This window comes from Molossus molossus, unplaced genomic scaffold, assembly GCF_014108415.1.
Source record: "Molossus molossus isolate mMolMol1 unplaced genomic scaffold, mMolMol1.p scaffold_m16_p_22, whole genome shotgun sequence".
Classification (NCBI taxonomy): Eukaryota; Metazoa; Chordata; class Mammalia; order Chiroptera; family Molossidae; genus Molossus; species Molossus molossus.
In genome coordinates this window covers 9977943-9993917 of record NW_023425358.1, presented here as the reverse complement: position 1 = coordinate 9993917, position 15975 = coordinate 9977943, and the positions used below count along the sequence as shown (strand labels likewise).

Sequence of the window (15975 nt, the reverse complement as noted above, 5' to 3'; positions counted from 1 at the left end):
GCTATCGATGATAGTGAGGACTTACTGTATACAGTACTTAGGTCTTGACCTTACTCCTCCACTGTTCGAACCCGTTGCCGGCTCACATAGGCTCTGGGCAGGGAGAAGCCAGCGTTGGGCTCTGAAGTTGTTTGCCTAGACTCCAGGGTGCCATGAATTACATGTTGTCTACTTCCTGGCTGCAGCACTTCCAAGCTATGGTGAAAGCTTTAGAGAAAGAAGCAGCCAGCGAGAAGCAGCAGCTGGTGGAAACCCACCTGGCTCGAGTGGAAGCCATGCTGAACGACCGCCGCCGAATGGCCTTGGAGAACTACCTGGCTGCCTTGCAGTCCGACCCGCCACGGGTGAGTGGTGCCGAGCAGGGCACTGGTGCGGTGGGTGTGTCCTCAGTGGGGCCCGCCCTGACGCACTGTTTGGGTAGGACCCACAGATGACCCACAGGTCAGTAAGAGTAGTGTTATGACAAGTTCTTAAGGCTGGAATTAAGGAAAGAAGAGGAGGGAGGAAAGGGTGTTACGTTGTAGTACCTGAGCTTAGCATTACGCTGTGCCTGCGTACGCCACCTGTGATGCGGAAACATCTGACCAAAAGGAAGCACAACCTCAGGATGTTGGTTGGTAGGGATCCAGTTACTGGATCTTTGTAAAGCCTTACTTTCGAAGAATGAAAACATGCCTTCCATGGACAGAGGCTTTTGAACCTGTTCTGTTTTAAATATAGCTGTGAAGAAAAAGGTAAAGTTTCTATAGAAACCCTTTTATGCTAGTAGTCTCAGACTTTTTACCCCTTAACTCTGTCTAACCTGTCTTGCTCTTGGGGGATGGGAAGTATTGGAAAGGAGGATATTTGTATCCCTGTTAGGTGAGCAAGTAAAGCCATTTCTGGGTGACACAGAGACTGCCTGGTTTGTAAGTAAGGTGTCGGAGGCCAAGCCAGCAAAACAGTACCCGTTGAAGAAGGCAGTGGGCTAGAAATTATGGAAAATACTGTTTGTTAAGAAGCCCCAATACAACTTTGGAACCCAGACTTTGTTAACTAGGAAGGTAGCTGCTTGTTACTGGTTAGTTAGCTAACAGCTTTTGAAAGTATAGCTTTATTCTTGTGCTTCACTGAGCTTTACGTTCTTAAGAGAATTTTTGAAGTCTTGTTTTTCTATTTTCAATCCCCTCGTCTCTAGGTATTAAAACCACTGTTCTCTGTTGCAGCCTCATCGCATTCTCCAGGCCTTGCGGCGGTATGTCCGTGCCGAGAACAAAGATCGCCTGCATACCATCCGTCATTACCAGCATGTGCTGGCTGTGGACCCAGAAAAGGCAGCCCAGATGAAATCCCAGGTACGCTGGGCAGAGTAGAAATTGCTTTGGGAGTGTTTCTGGTGAGGAGAGGCTGCTTTGATCGACGGCTGGACAGCATGGATAGTTGTTTGTGATATCAGTCATTAAAAAATGATTTGTTATTTCCAAAGACATTAAGTATAAGAGTTGGTTTTTGCAAAGGTACTATTTTAAAAAGATATCTTCTCCATACTTTTTTGTTTGTTTTGGTTTTTGGTTTGTTTTTTTTAATCTTCACCTGAGGACTTTTTTTTTTGCATTTATCTTCAGATAGAGTGGGAGGGAGAGAGGGAAGAAGAGACAGAGAGAGAAACATCGATGTGAGAGAGACACATTGAGTGGTTGCCACCCACACAACCCCAACCAGGGCTGGGGACAAACTGCAACCGAAGTCCATGCCCTTAGTGGGAACTGAACCTGGGACTTTCAGGTCCACAGGCTGATGCTCTAACTGTTGAGCCAAACTGGCCAGGGCTCCATACTTTAAAAAAAAAAAAAAAGTTTATTAATTATTATAGAGAGAGGAAAGGGGGAGAGAGAGAAACATTGATGTGAGAGCACAACATCGATTGGCCTCCTCTTGTATACCTCCTACTTGGAATCAAGGCCACAACCTGGGCACATGCCCTTGATTGAGAATCGAATCAGCAACCTCCTTGTGCATGGGACAACACCCATTCAACTAGCCACACTGGCCAGCGCCATATAACTATTTTATACTTAAATAGATCTGAAAGTTTAGGAATGCATGATTATATTGAAGAAGTAAGTCAGTATCTAACAATTTATTTCTGATTTAGGGTAACACTAGAATTAATATTTGAAATCTTTTTCTAGGCAAATATATCAAGCAGATCTTAAAAATTGGTATCCACTGTACATATACTTTTTGTTTAGACAGCCACTTACATTCCTGGCTTTTGTCCCATGCTGGGTTTAGCTTTTCTTTATAGTTATTTATAAAAGTTTGTTTCTGGACCCTCCTTCTTATTTTGATATTATCTATGTGTTAAGTTGAGTTTTACTCTTGTGTTCATAGAAAAATAGTGCTATGCTGATTGTGGGTACCCAGTGTGTATGGGAGGCACTTACAAGTATGGATACTTGCCCATCACCCCAGGAGCTCCCCCTCCCAGCCTCTGTTGTATGTGTGCTATGATTGGAAGGTAATATGCCCAACAGTCCTAGGAGTTCTGCATTGAGGTTACTGCTCCATTCATTGAGCAGATGTTTGTGTGCTCTGCTTCCTGTCCACCTGCCAAACTGCCCTGGCATCTGATGATACAGGGTTGAATCCCTGTGTACTCCTGAGTAGCTCACAGTCTGGTACAGAATTAATTGTATCAACTATAAAGGAAGAATAATTGTGTTCAAACATAGGTTCACTTTAGCAGTTGGATGTTTGGGGTAGTGAAAGAACTCGGGCGCCTACAGGATGGGAAGAAGGAGAGGGGCCAGTCCGGGGACCATCAGGGGACTGTGGTATGGGCCCGGAGCTCAGTGCTTTGCTTTAAGCTGGATGGAGTAGGAGAGAAGGAGAAAAGGCCAAAAGCCTCCTAGAGTGGCTTCCAGGAAGCTTGGGGGAACAGCATGCGTCTTGACAGAGTTAGGTTTCTCAGATCTGCTTGCTTTTTTTTAATCACTTAAATAACTAGTGTGTGTGGAAGAACTAGACTATTGTGTAGGATTTTACAGAGAAAAATGGCCTGTTCTGTGTGATGAGAATAGAAGGAGAGACCTGATCGGTATATTAAATCAATAACTAGGGAATGCGTTACCTGCGAGCAAGACCAGAGTGCCACTCCAAGTCACACAGGAAGTAGAACCCTCCTAAGAAAATCTCTGGGAAAACACAGCTCTACTGTGTGATATTTACTGTCTGCTCTTAGTGCCACTGAACAGACCTTTTGTTCCCTATTCTGTTATCTAAACTCTAGAGAGCCCTGAATATATTCAGCCTACTACAAGCTGCAGGTTTGGTTTGGGCGTGAGTGGTGTGCTTCCCTTCTCTTGCTGCAGCTCAGAGGGTCACTGTGCAGACAGTGTCCAGTATTCCACCCATGGTTCCTGTCCTCATGTGGGTGTATGAACCGTTCCCTCCAGTGACTCCTTACTTCATCTGAAGACGTGTAACAATGCCAACACATGCTAAGACCGAGGGTGGGCAATGTTTTTCTTTTTGTTTGCATTTTTCTCTGGGGCACTCTTGTGCTTTCCCATCAATTTCCTTGATTGAAAGAATGGCAGATATAAAATTAAATTGCTTCATCCTTGCTTTTAAAGGTCAGAGCGATATCAATCTACAATAAAAGCATCTTTCCATTTATCTCCCCCACCCTCCCATTTTTGACCCTCATGTTAATGGAGTCAAGCCCATGTTATTAATCCTTTGGTTTAGCTCGCCCTCTTTAGGAAGAGCTTGATAACTGCAAGTGTAGCCAGGATGAAATAACCTTCCTTCTCGAATAGCTTGTATGAGTTACGATGTGCCTCACTGTGTGGGAGGTAGCCCAAATCACCTTTCTTTTCCACCCTGAAAAGCTTTGAACTAAGTGATCAGTTTTAATGGCTTTTTTTTTTTTAATCCTTGCCACGGATATCTTTTCCCATTTTTATCTTCAGATAGAGTGGGAGGGAGAGAGGAAGAGAGAGAGAAAGAGAGAGAAATATCAACATGAGAGAGACACATCGATTGGTTGCCTCCCGCACCACCCTGACCAGGGCCAGGGACTGAACCGCAACCAAGGTACATGCACTTGACCGGACTCAAACCTGTGACTCTTTGGGCCACAGGCCAACGCTCTAACCACTGAGCCAAACCAGCCAGGGCTTTAAAAAAAAATTAACTGCCTTGGAAATTTTTCATTCAGAAAGGGTAGTGAGCCATGGAAGATGGATGGTAGATAAATCTTCTTTAACAACCCTTAAAATCAGGTTTGTATATGTGTTAGTGTACATTTTTGAAAGAATAGCTAATTTACTTAAATAGGAATAAACTAGTTACTATCGTGATAGTATAATTTTAAGCAATTAACTCATTAAGCAAAGTCTATGCATGATTCCATCTCCCCCCCAAATCTACTTTTTAGCCAGTGATTTCATTCTCTTTTTATCCCATCTAATCTGACCAGCAGTAAAAATTGGCCAAGTCTTTCCTGTTTTCACTCAGAAAAAACTTTTTGAGTACTTGGCATTGTGCAAACTTGGGTTGTTTTTAACTCATTCAGTATAGTTAGTAAGTTCCTAATATTAAAATTAAATCAACAACTGGCTAGTAAAAATTCTTGCATTTTCTTTTAACCTGGAGGACTCTGGATAAATTCTCAGACCACTGAGGGGTTATTGCAGTATGAACACATACTTACACTTCAGTATTCAGTGAACATGGTGTGGGGATTATTACCTTTTCTCTGACCAACTGTTTTGCCAGACATAGTGGAGAATGGGCCTTTTCAGCTGGCCTGTGGGGCTGTGTGTGGCTGTCCCTGCTGGTCTGGCTGTGCTGATGACAAGGCCTCTCTCCGTACTGTACTCCAGGTGATGACACATCTCCACGTGATCGAAGAAAGAAGGAACCAGAGCCTCTCTCTGCTCTACAAAGTACCTTATGTCGCCCAGGAAATCCAAGAGGAAATCGGTGGGTGCTGACTGTACTTGTGTCAGAGTCAGGTGGGATTCTTGCTAAGGCTCGGGAGTGACAGCCGTGAAGGATTAGAGAAACAGGGCGAGTGAGGCCCTGAAGCTGGGCATTAGCACACCAGGGTTTCAGAAGTCTGGAATTCACGTGTCAAGGTCAAGTACTGGCTATGAGCCACAGAGCCTTGAGTTTCATTGACCTTCATTCTGTTACCGGAAGAAAGCTCTAGGGTATAAAATTGCAAGGGACTGGGGGAAGTCTTCTGTTACCTTTTCCCCCTTGATTCCTGATGTATTTCAAGGCACCTATTTTACACACGTTCTCATTTCCTCTCCCTCTTCTGGTCTGTCTTCTCTGTTTATTTAACAAATATTTATTGTGTCTGCTGTGTCACAGTGTAAAACGGTGCACAGGCAGACACTATCTCCTGGAGCTCATGTTATTGTAGGAGAGAGATGGACAGGAAAACAAGTATCAGATGGTGATGAGAGCTGTGGAGGGAGGTTAAACGGGGGTAAAGTGGTAGTGTTGCTGGGTGGTCAGGGAGGCCGTCTCAGGGACAGTAACCTGAGACCATAAGGGGGCAAATGTCATTGTCGCAGGCAGTGACGCCTGCAGAGGCCTGGAGTCTAAATCAGGCGGCAGGCACATGAGTAGATCAGGGAGGCCAGAACATTCGGAGAAATGAGGCCAAAGAAGTAGGCAGAGGCCAGTTTGTTAAGAGATTTTAGCAAAATCAAGGTGTTCGGATTTTGTTCCAGGATACTAGAAAGCCATCAGAGGCTTTCAAACTAGTGAGCGACTAGATCAGGATTATGCTTTTAAAAAGAACATGAATTTAAAAACAAAAATTACTTGGATGCTCTGTGGAGAGTTGGTTAAAATTGGAAACCACCAGGAAGCGACTGTAAAAACCCAAGAGGGAGTGGGAGCTGGTGGCTGAGCGCACTGAGATGATGCTGGAGGGGTAGGGAGGGGGGCTTCAGGGAACAGCTCAGAAGATGAACAGGATGTGCTCTGGGCTGGATGGGAGAGTGAGGGAAAGGAAAACATCAAGGGTAGTGCCTAGGTTCTCATTGTTAACAAATGAGTGGATGGTGGTGTCAGACGATACTGGGGTAAAGCGTCTTCACACACACTAACTAGAAGTTGCTGTTGGACGTGGAGTGGAGGTGTAAGGTAGGCCGTGAGGTTGGTGAGCCAGAGCTCGGGCGTTAGGTATAAGGTACAGAGTTGGGAGTCATGGTATGTGGTATTTAAAACTGTGCCTTGGATGAAATTACTTAAACAGAGTGAGTTGATAGAGAAGAGGGGTGCCCAGGATGGAGCCCGGGGATTTCTAGTGTTAGGGTTCTATAGTGCCACAAAATTGGGAAGGTATTTCAGGTAGTTGCCGACTGTTGTGAGCTAGTGAGATGCCCCTCTTGGCTCTTCACGTGCTATAAAATGGCATGAATTAGTCTTGTTCAGACTGTTGGCCCTATGCTTAGACTCCAGATCCTTCTGAAAACCTGGTTCCCTGCCATGTCTGTCTTTGTCAGATGAGCTGCTTCAGGAACAGCGTGCAGACATGGACCAGTTCACGTCCTCTATCTCAGAGTCCCCTGTGGACGTCCGGGTGAGCTCTGAAGAAAGTGACGAGATCCCGCCATTCCACCCCTTCCACCCCTTCCCGTCCTTACCTGAGAACGAAGGTGCGTATGGTTGGCAGTGCAACTCCTTGGCGGTCGGGTGGGGGCGAGGGAGGGGTGGGGGCAAGAGGGAGAAAACCGGTTAGAAAATTGAAGTCAGATTTTTGAACCTGGATTGTGATGGGGAGGTTGTGTTCCTAGTGAAAGTCAGGCAGGGCAAGGGAGACTCGATTCATTGAGTACCTACTGTGTGCAGGCACCATGGTGGGGGCTTTCAGATAGTTGTTTCAATATCACCATAAGTTAGTTAAGTTCTCACATTTTGTAGATGGTTTGCTTAAAGACCACGGTTTTTTCTGGGCCTATCAGCTACCTCCAGTATATGTAAAACCTTACACGTGGAAGTCACTTTACCGTTTACAGAGCACTTTTATGTTAATTATGTCCTTATCTTTTCGTAGTGGTCTTGGGAGTCAGGTAATGGAGAGGCCACAGAGAGGGCACGGCTTGCTCTGGTGCTAGGTGGGAGCAAGGGCTGTGTCCCTCTCCTTCCAGTCGGGCGTGCTTTCTCCTGCTTCCTTGCTGGTTCTTGGTATCAAAATGCAGTCTGCACCGGAAATGAACAAGCTGAGTGAGACAGGCTCCCTGAGACCAGGGTGCAGAGTCAGATTCTATTTGTCTGCTGCTGATGGTGGTGGTGATAAGAGTAGTGGCCACAGCTATGGAGTCCTTAGCGAATGCCAGCTTTAGCTAAGCGTCATTCGTGGATGCTGTCAGTTAATCCTCAAAATAACCCTCTACCAGAGTTTCCCCATTTGGGGGTTCCCAGGTTTAAAGAGGTTACGTGTCTGCCCAGGGTCATGTAGCTTGTAGGTGGAGAGTAAGGATTTGAACCCAAGCTGATTCAGTCCTGCAGTCCTGTTACCAGATACAGTAGTGCTGGGCGGCCCGAGGAAGGCATTACTGGGGAGGAGGGAGCCTTCAGACCTTAATCGCCTTTTAAACTAGTTACCAACTCAGTTGACCCTCCAGTACCACACAGAGTCTGAGAAAGAGCTCAATGAAGAGGCACCACTGACTTCCTAAACCTGCCCTGCGAACCCCAGACTGCCCCAGTGGTCGTGCTTACGCAGCTCGTTGGATGGGGTCATTCGGACAGATCTGAAATAGGACCTTGAGTCCTTTTCAGAAAAACCATGATTGGTACCAACTTCTGATTTTGTTGATTTTCTACGGAAAAGAACACTATGGACTTAGCTAAATAATTTGGGAATCTCACAAAGTTATCCCTGAAAGACCCATGACAGACCTACTTTCTCTCCTACCGTCCAGCCATTACTGCTGCTCTGTTTATGGGATATTTCAGGCCAGGTTTTTAAGGAAGAAGACTTAGTTCCATTATAGAGGAATTCTAAAGCAGGAATTTGAAAGAAGCCACTTTCCTTCTTAATCTCCTTTTGTGCTATTTTGTTTTTATTGTTTTCCTTTTCTGCTAGACACCCAGCCGGAGTTGTACCACCCAATGAAAAAAGGTTGGTTTGTTAGAGATGTTCCCTTTAAGATCCTCATTCCTGTCACTTCCCCAGTGTGTCCTTAGTCTCATGTTCTGTTTCATAACATCACTGATTTTTTCCACCTCATTTCTTCAGATGTGGCTGTGCGTGGGGCCAGAGTAGTCCTGTCTCCAGCATCTAGAATTCAGGGTCGGTGATCTTGGTCACAAGGTGGCCACCTTGAGCTTTCCCTCTGGACATCCAGAGAACACCACAGTAACCAAAGAGATTTTTCATAAGTCCTTGTAATCCAGGCAGACTTTGAAAAGTAGGTCCAATTTAAACAGGTTGGTTGCAGGTTGCTAGTATGCAAACAAATAGGCTTAATTTCAGGTCAGGTAGAGAGTCTCTTTTTTTTTTATCGCTTATTTTCTTTGCTGCTCCCACTTACATTTTTCCCCTTTTTAGCTCTTCCTTGCCCTTTGTCTGTGCCCAGCTCTCTATTGCCAGTTGTCTTGTGCCCCTGAGTTACAGAATTAATCAAAACTGATGGATGAAACAGGTGGAGATTGGTGAACTCTTGCCGGTAGTGAGTCTCCAGTTTTCAGAAAAAGTCAACATTATGTAAGCACTGTAGGTGGGATTTTTAGTTCTCTTTTATAGAGTAGGTGGTTGAAGAAGCCTTAGAAATTACAGGACTTGCTCAAAGTCATGAGTTTAAGAGGTGCAGAAACCAATTTGAACCCAGCTCCTCTGTCTTCATAGCCCATGCTGTTTCTGTTACTTAAAAGGCCAGTGTCACCTGCTGAATTCCCCCAGGTTGTTGGGTTGTCCACAGTCTCTGTGAGTCAGTTCAGATGTTTTGTGTTCTTAGTGTGTGTTCGGCGAGCCCACTCTAGGCTTGCAGGCCCGCCGTGGGTGGGCAGGTGGTGTTCCCTGGCCAAGCCTGTGGTGGTGGGTGTGCCACAGCTGATTCTCAGGACCTAAGAGCACGATTTCCGTCTTCTAAAAGTTGCTTCTATGTTAATGCTTCATTTTATTCTACTAGGACATACCTGTTCATCACTATGGTAACATTCCTCTGAACAGCACATCTTAAGATGATTATAGATCGAGATGAATTTTTTAGAAGGTTAACTGGCTTTCGCTCTCATATCTGAACTGCTATTAAATTAGTTGGGATAATTTAAACACTAACTTTTGGTCTCTTAAAGATGCTTGTTTATGTGTTTTATAAGATCAAAATGGTTTTGCTTAGCGTTTAAGAAACACATGGGTTATGCCACCAAAAAGTATTAGAACAGTCTGGACTAGTAGCAGGTCCAGTGCCACATTATTTTCCAGGTGGGATCCTGCCCTTCCGGCCTTCACAGCCTTGAGGCGATCCTGAGAAGCAGTGGTGGGAGGAGCTCAGGTACGGGGGTCAGGCTGGAGCAGGAGCATCCTTGCTGAGGCAGCACCGTTCCTCTGTCAGTGGAAGCGCCCTGTTGCTGTTTCACTGGCATTTGAGACTACAGAAGCCACCCCTGGTTTAAATTACCCTAGAATCAAGTTGTGAAATTATTCTTCAAAATGAAAGCCTTAGAGAAAGCGTGCGTCGTTGCTGTGTTCTCCCGAGTTACCGCGTCAGCTGGCCTGCAGGATGGGCCTCTGCAGCAGCTGTTTGAATCGCTCCGTGTCAAGAACAAGTCTGCTGTGAGCTGGACAGCAGGCCGGCCTGGTGTTGCCACCTGCCTTTGGCAAGCCCGGAGACAGCAGTGCTTTGCATATGCTCTCGAGTGACTGTTACTCACTTGCAGGTGGTCACTTTGAATGCCGAGTATCCTGTCGGGCTGGTCTATTTATAAAAGGTTCAAATCATAGACGTTTATATAGAACCGTAGTGGTTATTATTAATGAGAAAGTGTTAGGATAGCTGGAAATCACATGCGTTGGAGCTAAAAATAAAGAGGCTTGCTCCTCACTTTCCTCTCACTGGGGTTGTGCTGGCTTCAGTCATGCTGCATCGTTGGATATGGTTTGCAGTGCCACGCACAAGTGACGTTGGCTCAGGCCATGTCTGACCTTGACAAGAGGAGTGTTGCTATTTTCTTGCTTCATTTATAGAAAGGTAAACCTTCCACCCTGGTGTTAGGATTCTGCCTTTTTATGGAATACTCTCGTCCTGTTCATTGTCTAGTAACTATTGAGGATGTGACCATCTATGATCTAGGCCCTGAGAGGGTTACAGCCTGGTGGGAAACACAGGAGAAAATCAGTAATTACAGACAGTGGTTTAAAGTGCTGTAACCTGGGCATATCTCCCAAGAGGAGCTGTAGCTTGAAGGACAGATAGGAATGGTTGAAGGTCAGGGAGGTTATTTCAGGCAGAACGAATTGCCTGTGGGATAAAATACGATGCCCGAGGCAAACATGCAAATTCATTGCTCATCTGACAGTTGTTTGTTGGAAGGGAACCCCAGCTGCGGAAGGGGGAGATGCTTGGTGATGTCACCTAGGGCGTTCCATGGGTTCCATGCTGGAATGCCCATGGGCTCAGCTTCCGTTTCTCTTACAGTGAACAGTGTCTTCCGAAGGCTTGCATTCCATCTTTCCAAGCTGGGTACAGATAAGCACTCTCTCTTCATTGTTCCCATCAGCCCTTTGAAAAATGCCTGTTTCATTCATCCTTATAGAGTAGAGCACAGTGCTTCCTCAAACATGGGAGCCAAGTAGCACATTGAGTTGCCGGGGGAGGCATTCCGTGGGCTCTGCACCCTCAGGAGGGAGTTGGCTACTCTGTGAGAAGCACAGGTCTGCGAGTCTCGGAGATTCAAGTGTGATCTCTCTCCACACAGGCTCTGGATTGGGAGAGCAGGACGGAAGATTGATAGGTGCCGAGGAGAAAGTGATTAACAGTAAAAATAAAGTGGATGAAAATATGGTGAGTCATTTCTCTCCTGCCCTGCCCTGTTTTAATTTTGAGAATAATTGGTGTGAGTGACATTGTTTGAGATGCTTTGCAGGTGCCCCGCCATGTGTTCCTTGTCCATGTGGTAGGAGGTGGGCGGGCTCCAGCTGCTCCCACAGGTTTGCTTGTTGTTTAGCCTCTGGGTATGAAACAGAATAAAGAAGTGTTTTTCAGTAGTAGCTCATTTCTTACTATGAAGTGGGAAAATATATTTACAACTAAAGAGATGAATAAACTATGAGAGGCCATTTTTAAGTGAGTGGCGATTTCATAACTTGAACATGGAGTAGAACTGGTGTTGATTCTAATTACTGCCTTAGGTTTATACCTCTTGTTAATTATTCGGGCATTTTCTAGCATTTACAGTTCCGGATTATTCTTAACTGAGTTTGATGTTTCAACTTGGCTTCCTGGTAATCTGTCCTGAAATACTCTTCCACAATAGTGACCTAAAGGAAAGTGCAGGCGGAGGCCCTCAAGGGACCCGTTGCTTTACGTACTCTCGCATCACACTTGCTTCTTCCTGTGGGGGTTGGTGAGTGGATGTAGATGGGTGTGACGGAACTGATGGGTAGTGGATGCCCGTCGGTGTCTGCTTCCCGCCACCAGATACACATGGATTTCTGTTCACACTGATTTCCCCTCCCACCCACTTGCTGACACTTTCATATTGTTTCAGGTCATTGACGAGACTCTGGATGTTAAGGAAATGATTTTCAATTCTGAGAGAGTTGGAGGCCTTGAGGAAGAGCCGGTATGTGTTTAGCTCCAGAACCCAATGCCAGGTTAATCTCCATGGAGACTGGGACAGCGGGGTTCTCCCTTGTGGGTGGTTACCTGGAAAGCCAGGTCTGGGAGCTCCCTGGGTCTTAGAGACGCGACGGAAGGAGCGCGGCCCTGCGTGAGCCTGTCCCTGGGCTGCTGCCTCTCACACTGCGCAGATGGTCCCCGGGCTTTGCAGCTCATCTCCTTTGTTATTTTAGGAATCTGTGGGGCCACTGCGAGAGGACTTCAGTCTGAGCAGCAGTGCCCTCATCGGCCTGTTGGTCATTGCGGTGGCCATTGCTACGGTCATAGTCATCAGCCTGGTGATGCTGAGGAAGAGACAGTACGGCACCATCAGCCATGGCATCGTGGAAGTGAGTAGCTGGGCACTCTCCCGACCTGGCCTGCGCTGGCCGAGCTCCGCTCGCTGCTGTCGGGAGCTTACAGGGCTCCGGTGTCTGTTCGGGGTACTTCGCGGCAGTTAGATCACTCTCTGGATTTTGGTCACGTTTTAGAAGTCAGCCCCAAATGAATTATGTTGATTCAATGGCAAAGGGCTATTGCCGACTTTTAATATTAATTTTGGGCTTTGACTGTGAATGTGAGGACATCATAAAAGCATTTTATGTTGCAGAGAGTTTATTTTCTCGGATTACTTCCTTAGCGTTTCCGTTTTCCAGGTATGTTAGATATTTGAGAAGGAAAGGCTGTAATACCTTCTTTGTTGTTGTTGACTTGTTTAAGGAACAAACCAGGTCTGTGACAGATCAGGCAACAATGACACTCATGAGAGAGCTAAATCTTAAAAAATGAACTAGGACTAATAGTCTTTTTTTTTTTTTAATCTTTACCTGAGGATATTTTCCCATTTATCTTCAGATAGAGTGGAAGGGTGGGAGGGAGAGAGGGAGACATCGCTGTGAGACACACTGACTGGCTGCCTCCCACACGACCCTGACCAGGCCGGGACTGAACCGCAACCAAGGTACGTGCCCTCAGCAGGAACCAAACCCGAGTTTCTCTGGACCGCAGGCCGACGCTCTAACCACTGAGCTAAACTGGCCAGGGCTATCTTTTTTAAAGGAGAAAAAAAGGAACAGAAAATTTAGAAAGCCAGAACAGACTGTTTCTCTTTCATCTTCTGCTGATTGGCAATTAGAATTGCTTACCACTTGTTTTTCGTGGGTAGTGGAAATGTTCAGTCTCTTGATTCTAGAAAATGAATACAATAAAGAATGTAGTGCCCTGGCCGGTTTGGCTCAGCGGTTAGAGCGTTGACCCACGGCCCAGAGAGTCCCGGGTTCGGTTCTCGCTAAGGGCACGTACCTCGGTTGCAGTTTGTCCCCAGCCCCGGTTGGGGTCATGTGGGTGGCAACCATTCATTGTGTCTCTTGCACATTGATGTGTCTCTCTCACATCGATGTTTCTCTCTCTACCTCTCTTCCTCTCGCTCTCCCTCCCACTCAGAGGATAAATGCAAAAATGTCCTCGGGTGAGGGTTCAAATAAAAGAATATAGTGCCCTGGCCCATGTGGCTCAGTTCACTGGGCATTGACCTGTGCACTGACAGGTCACCAGTTTGATTCCTGGTCAGGGCACATGGCAGGGTTGTGGACTCAGTCCCGAGTAGGGGGTGTGCGGGAGGCGGCCAATCAATGTTTTTTTTCTCTCTCTCTCTCCATGTCCCTTCCTCTTAAAAAAAGAAGAAGAAGAATATAGTGTGCTCTGGAAAATTAGTTCAGATGTATGTCTTAGTTATCAGGTTCGTCTCCTGTTGGGTAGGGACCTAGTTTTAGAATTTCAAAGCTGGAAAAGCCCTGTATCATCCAGCCTCAGTCCTTGTTTTATAGGGCTGCTCACTTAGGCTGCCCCAGATGGTTAGCAGCAGAACTGAGACTTGCTTGTTACTGTGGAGCTGGGAAATTCAGTTCACTGTGTTCTCCAACTTGGACTAAGCTTTCAGAACTCTAGCTTTCAGAAGCATTGCCTCTCGGACCCTCCTCTCTTTCCTCATCCTGTGTCCTCACCTCCACTTGTTTGGTTCACCCAATAGAAATGACGCTGAGCCCGGCCGGTGTGGCTCAGTGGATTGAGTATCGTCCCATGGACTGAGAGGTCCCAGTTCAAATCCTGATCGGGGCACATGCCTGGGTTACGGGCTTGATCCCCTGTAGGGGGTGTGTAGGAGGCAGCCGACTAATGTTTCTCCCTTCCTCTCTCTCTAAAAAAAATCAATAGAAACATATTTAAAAGAAAGAAAGACAGAAAGAAAGAAACTGGATGCTGGGCTGGTTTTGGTTGGTCCCTAGGGGCTGGCACAGCAACCAGCTCAGGTCTGGACTCTGCCATTCTCTGAGGTTCACTGCATGATCCACAACCTTTGCTCCTCCAGGTCGACCCAATGCTCACCCCTGAAGAGCGTCACCTGAACAAGATGCAGAACCATGGTTACGAAAACCCGACCTACAAGTATCTGGAGCAGATGCAGGTGTAAGTGGGAGAAGGCGCACATCCCCCCATTGGAGTTGGGGTGCAAGTGGGCCAGAAGGTCCAGTGTTTTGGATCGACTGCTGACCAACAGTTACTTCCAGAGGATTTCATGTTACGTTCAGACCTCTTGGATGATTAAGACTATAAAGTACTACTGTAGGATCACAATTTCCATTCTTTTAAATGGGTGAAAAAATGTTAATATAACAATATATGATATATAAACCTTAAGTGAAATGAGAAAATGATCTATTGCAGATATTTGACTGATGTAGTTTTCTTTTTTAAATTAATCAGGCATCCCACTTCTCTCGTATTGTCTCACACATGCCCTGTAGACATGGACATCTGATTTGCAGTGATAAACTGTACATGCAGGTCGTTTGTTCCAGTTGCATTGTATAAGTCCACTAAGGCTCATTCCCTGTCCTGGTTTCTATTTTTTTAAAAGGCAGTATTTCCCTTTTAAATGAGCTCTCAGAAAGTTGCTGAGAAACTAAGAAAAGTAGGGAACTGTAAGACCATTGAGCACATCTGATGCCCTCCCAAAATTTTTCTAAAGGACCAGTTTCTTGGGAGTCTGGTGTTCCCACTGCTGGGTACCTTGGTGTTTCCACATAAGCCCTGTCACCAAGCAGGTTAAAAGCATTTGCGTTTCCGCACCTTGTAGCAAGCCTCATGTATACAGAATAGGGCGTCCACTACTGCTCTCCTTCAGAATCCAGTTCTTCCACGGATATTAGCCTGTAGTTTGTATATGACCTTCTTCACTGTCCACTGTTGACTTCCCATAGCTTTTTACAGCTCACTTCCCTCCCAAGTCATGTCCGAATGTGCTGTCTTTACCTCCTTGGACATCTCCCTCTGAAGGCACTGATCCCATCCCTCCTGCCGTACCTGACTTCCCTGCCCTCCCCTCCCGTCACCAGCCTTGTTGGTGTTCACGCAGAAGACTACTGTCGCAGGTGCCAGTGGCCCAGGAGAGACCGTGGGAGGTTTGCTTTTGTGGTGGGAGGATATTGAGATGGTCCGTAGACACCATGCAAAGCGGTGAGATTTTGTTTTCTTCCCACGAGTCTTTGTAATGCTTGTATAGTTGATGTTGATGCTCACAGCCTTTTCTTGTTTTTATTCTGAAGGTTCTGGTAACCTGTGGTGTATTTTTTTTCTATTTCCCTGTGACTGTTTTTTTTTTCCTCCCTTCACCTTATCCATGTTTCTTCCCACTATGCACAGATAAACTTCACCTACAAACTCCTTAATCTGATCTGTGGAGAATGTACAGAGTTTAAACACATCAATAAATACTTTAACTTCCACCAAGACTCCTTGTTTTATTGGCCTGGCGTTGCTCTGTGATGAGGTTTTCACCCTCCTGCCTCCAGGATGATGGGAATCTCCCTTCCCTGCAGGATTGCCGAGCAGGTGGGGCTCCTGGGTTTGAGGTCCATTCAAATAACAGGGAAAGTGATTCCAACATAAGGCAGGTGTCTTTTTTGACTCTCAGAGAAATATTCTTGCATTCTTGTTAATGCTTTCCTCCACTGTATTTTATACATTTTCTAAAGTTCTAATTGATTTGACCTTGAACCTCCCTAGTTGTTTCTTTTTAGATTTGTTGTATAATCTGAATGGTCCCTTTCCTTTGTCTTCCATCGTTTCTAGTGAATTTAGT

The 15975-nt window shown here is 45.9% G+C and overlaps 1 protein-coding gene across 4 annotated transcripts in view; it reads left to right on the top strand.

Moving 5' to 3' along the window:
* APLP2 (amyloid beta precursor like protein 2) overlaps positions 1–15619 on the top strand; it is a 75800-nt gene extending 60181 nt beyond the window's left edge. For 2 of the 4 annotated variants that reach the window (XM_036277327.1, XM_036277324.1), the window contains 9 exons: positions 186–344; positions 1206–1334; positions 4872–4971; positions 6513–6665; positions 8099–8134; positions 10933–11018; positions 11725–11799; positions 12029–12184; positions 14203–15619. In XM_036277327.1, coding sequence (XP_036133220.1) covers positions 186–344; positions 1206–1334; positions 4872–4971; positions 6513–6665; positions 8099–8134; positions 10933–11018; positions 11725–11799; positions 12029–12184; positions 14203–14304 — 996 coding nt within the window. In that variant the 3' untranslated portion in view covers positions 14305–15619. The remainder of the gene's footprint in view (positions 1–185; positions 345–1205; positions 1335–4871; positions 4972–6512; positions 6666–8098; positions 8135–10932; positions 11019–11724; positions 11800–12028; positions 12185–14202) is intronic. The other 2 variants (XM_036277328.1, XM_036277325.1) reach the window with 1 other exon arrangement.
* Positions 15620–15975: the final 356 nt, after the last annotated feature.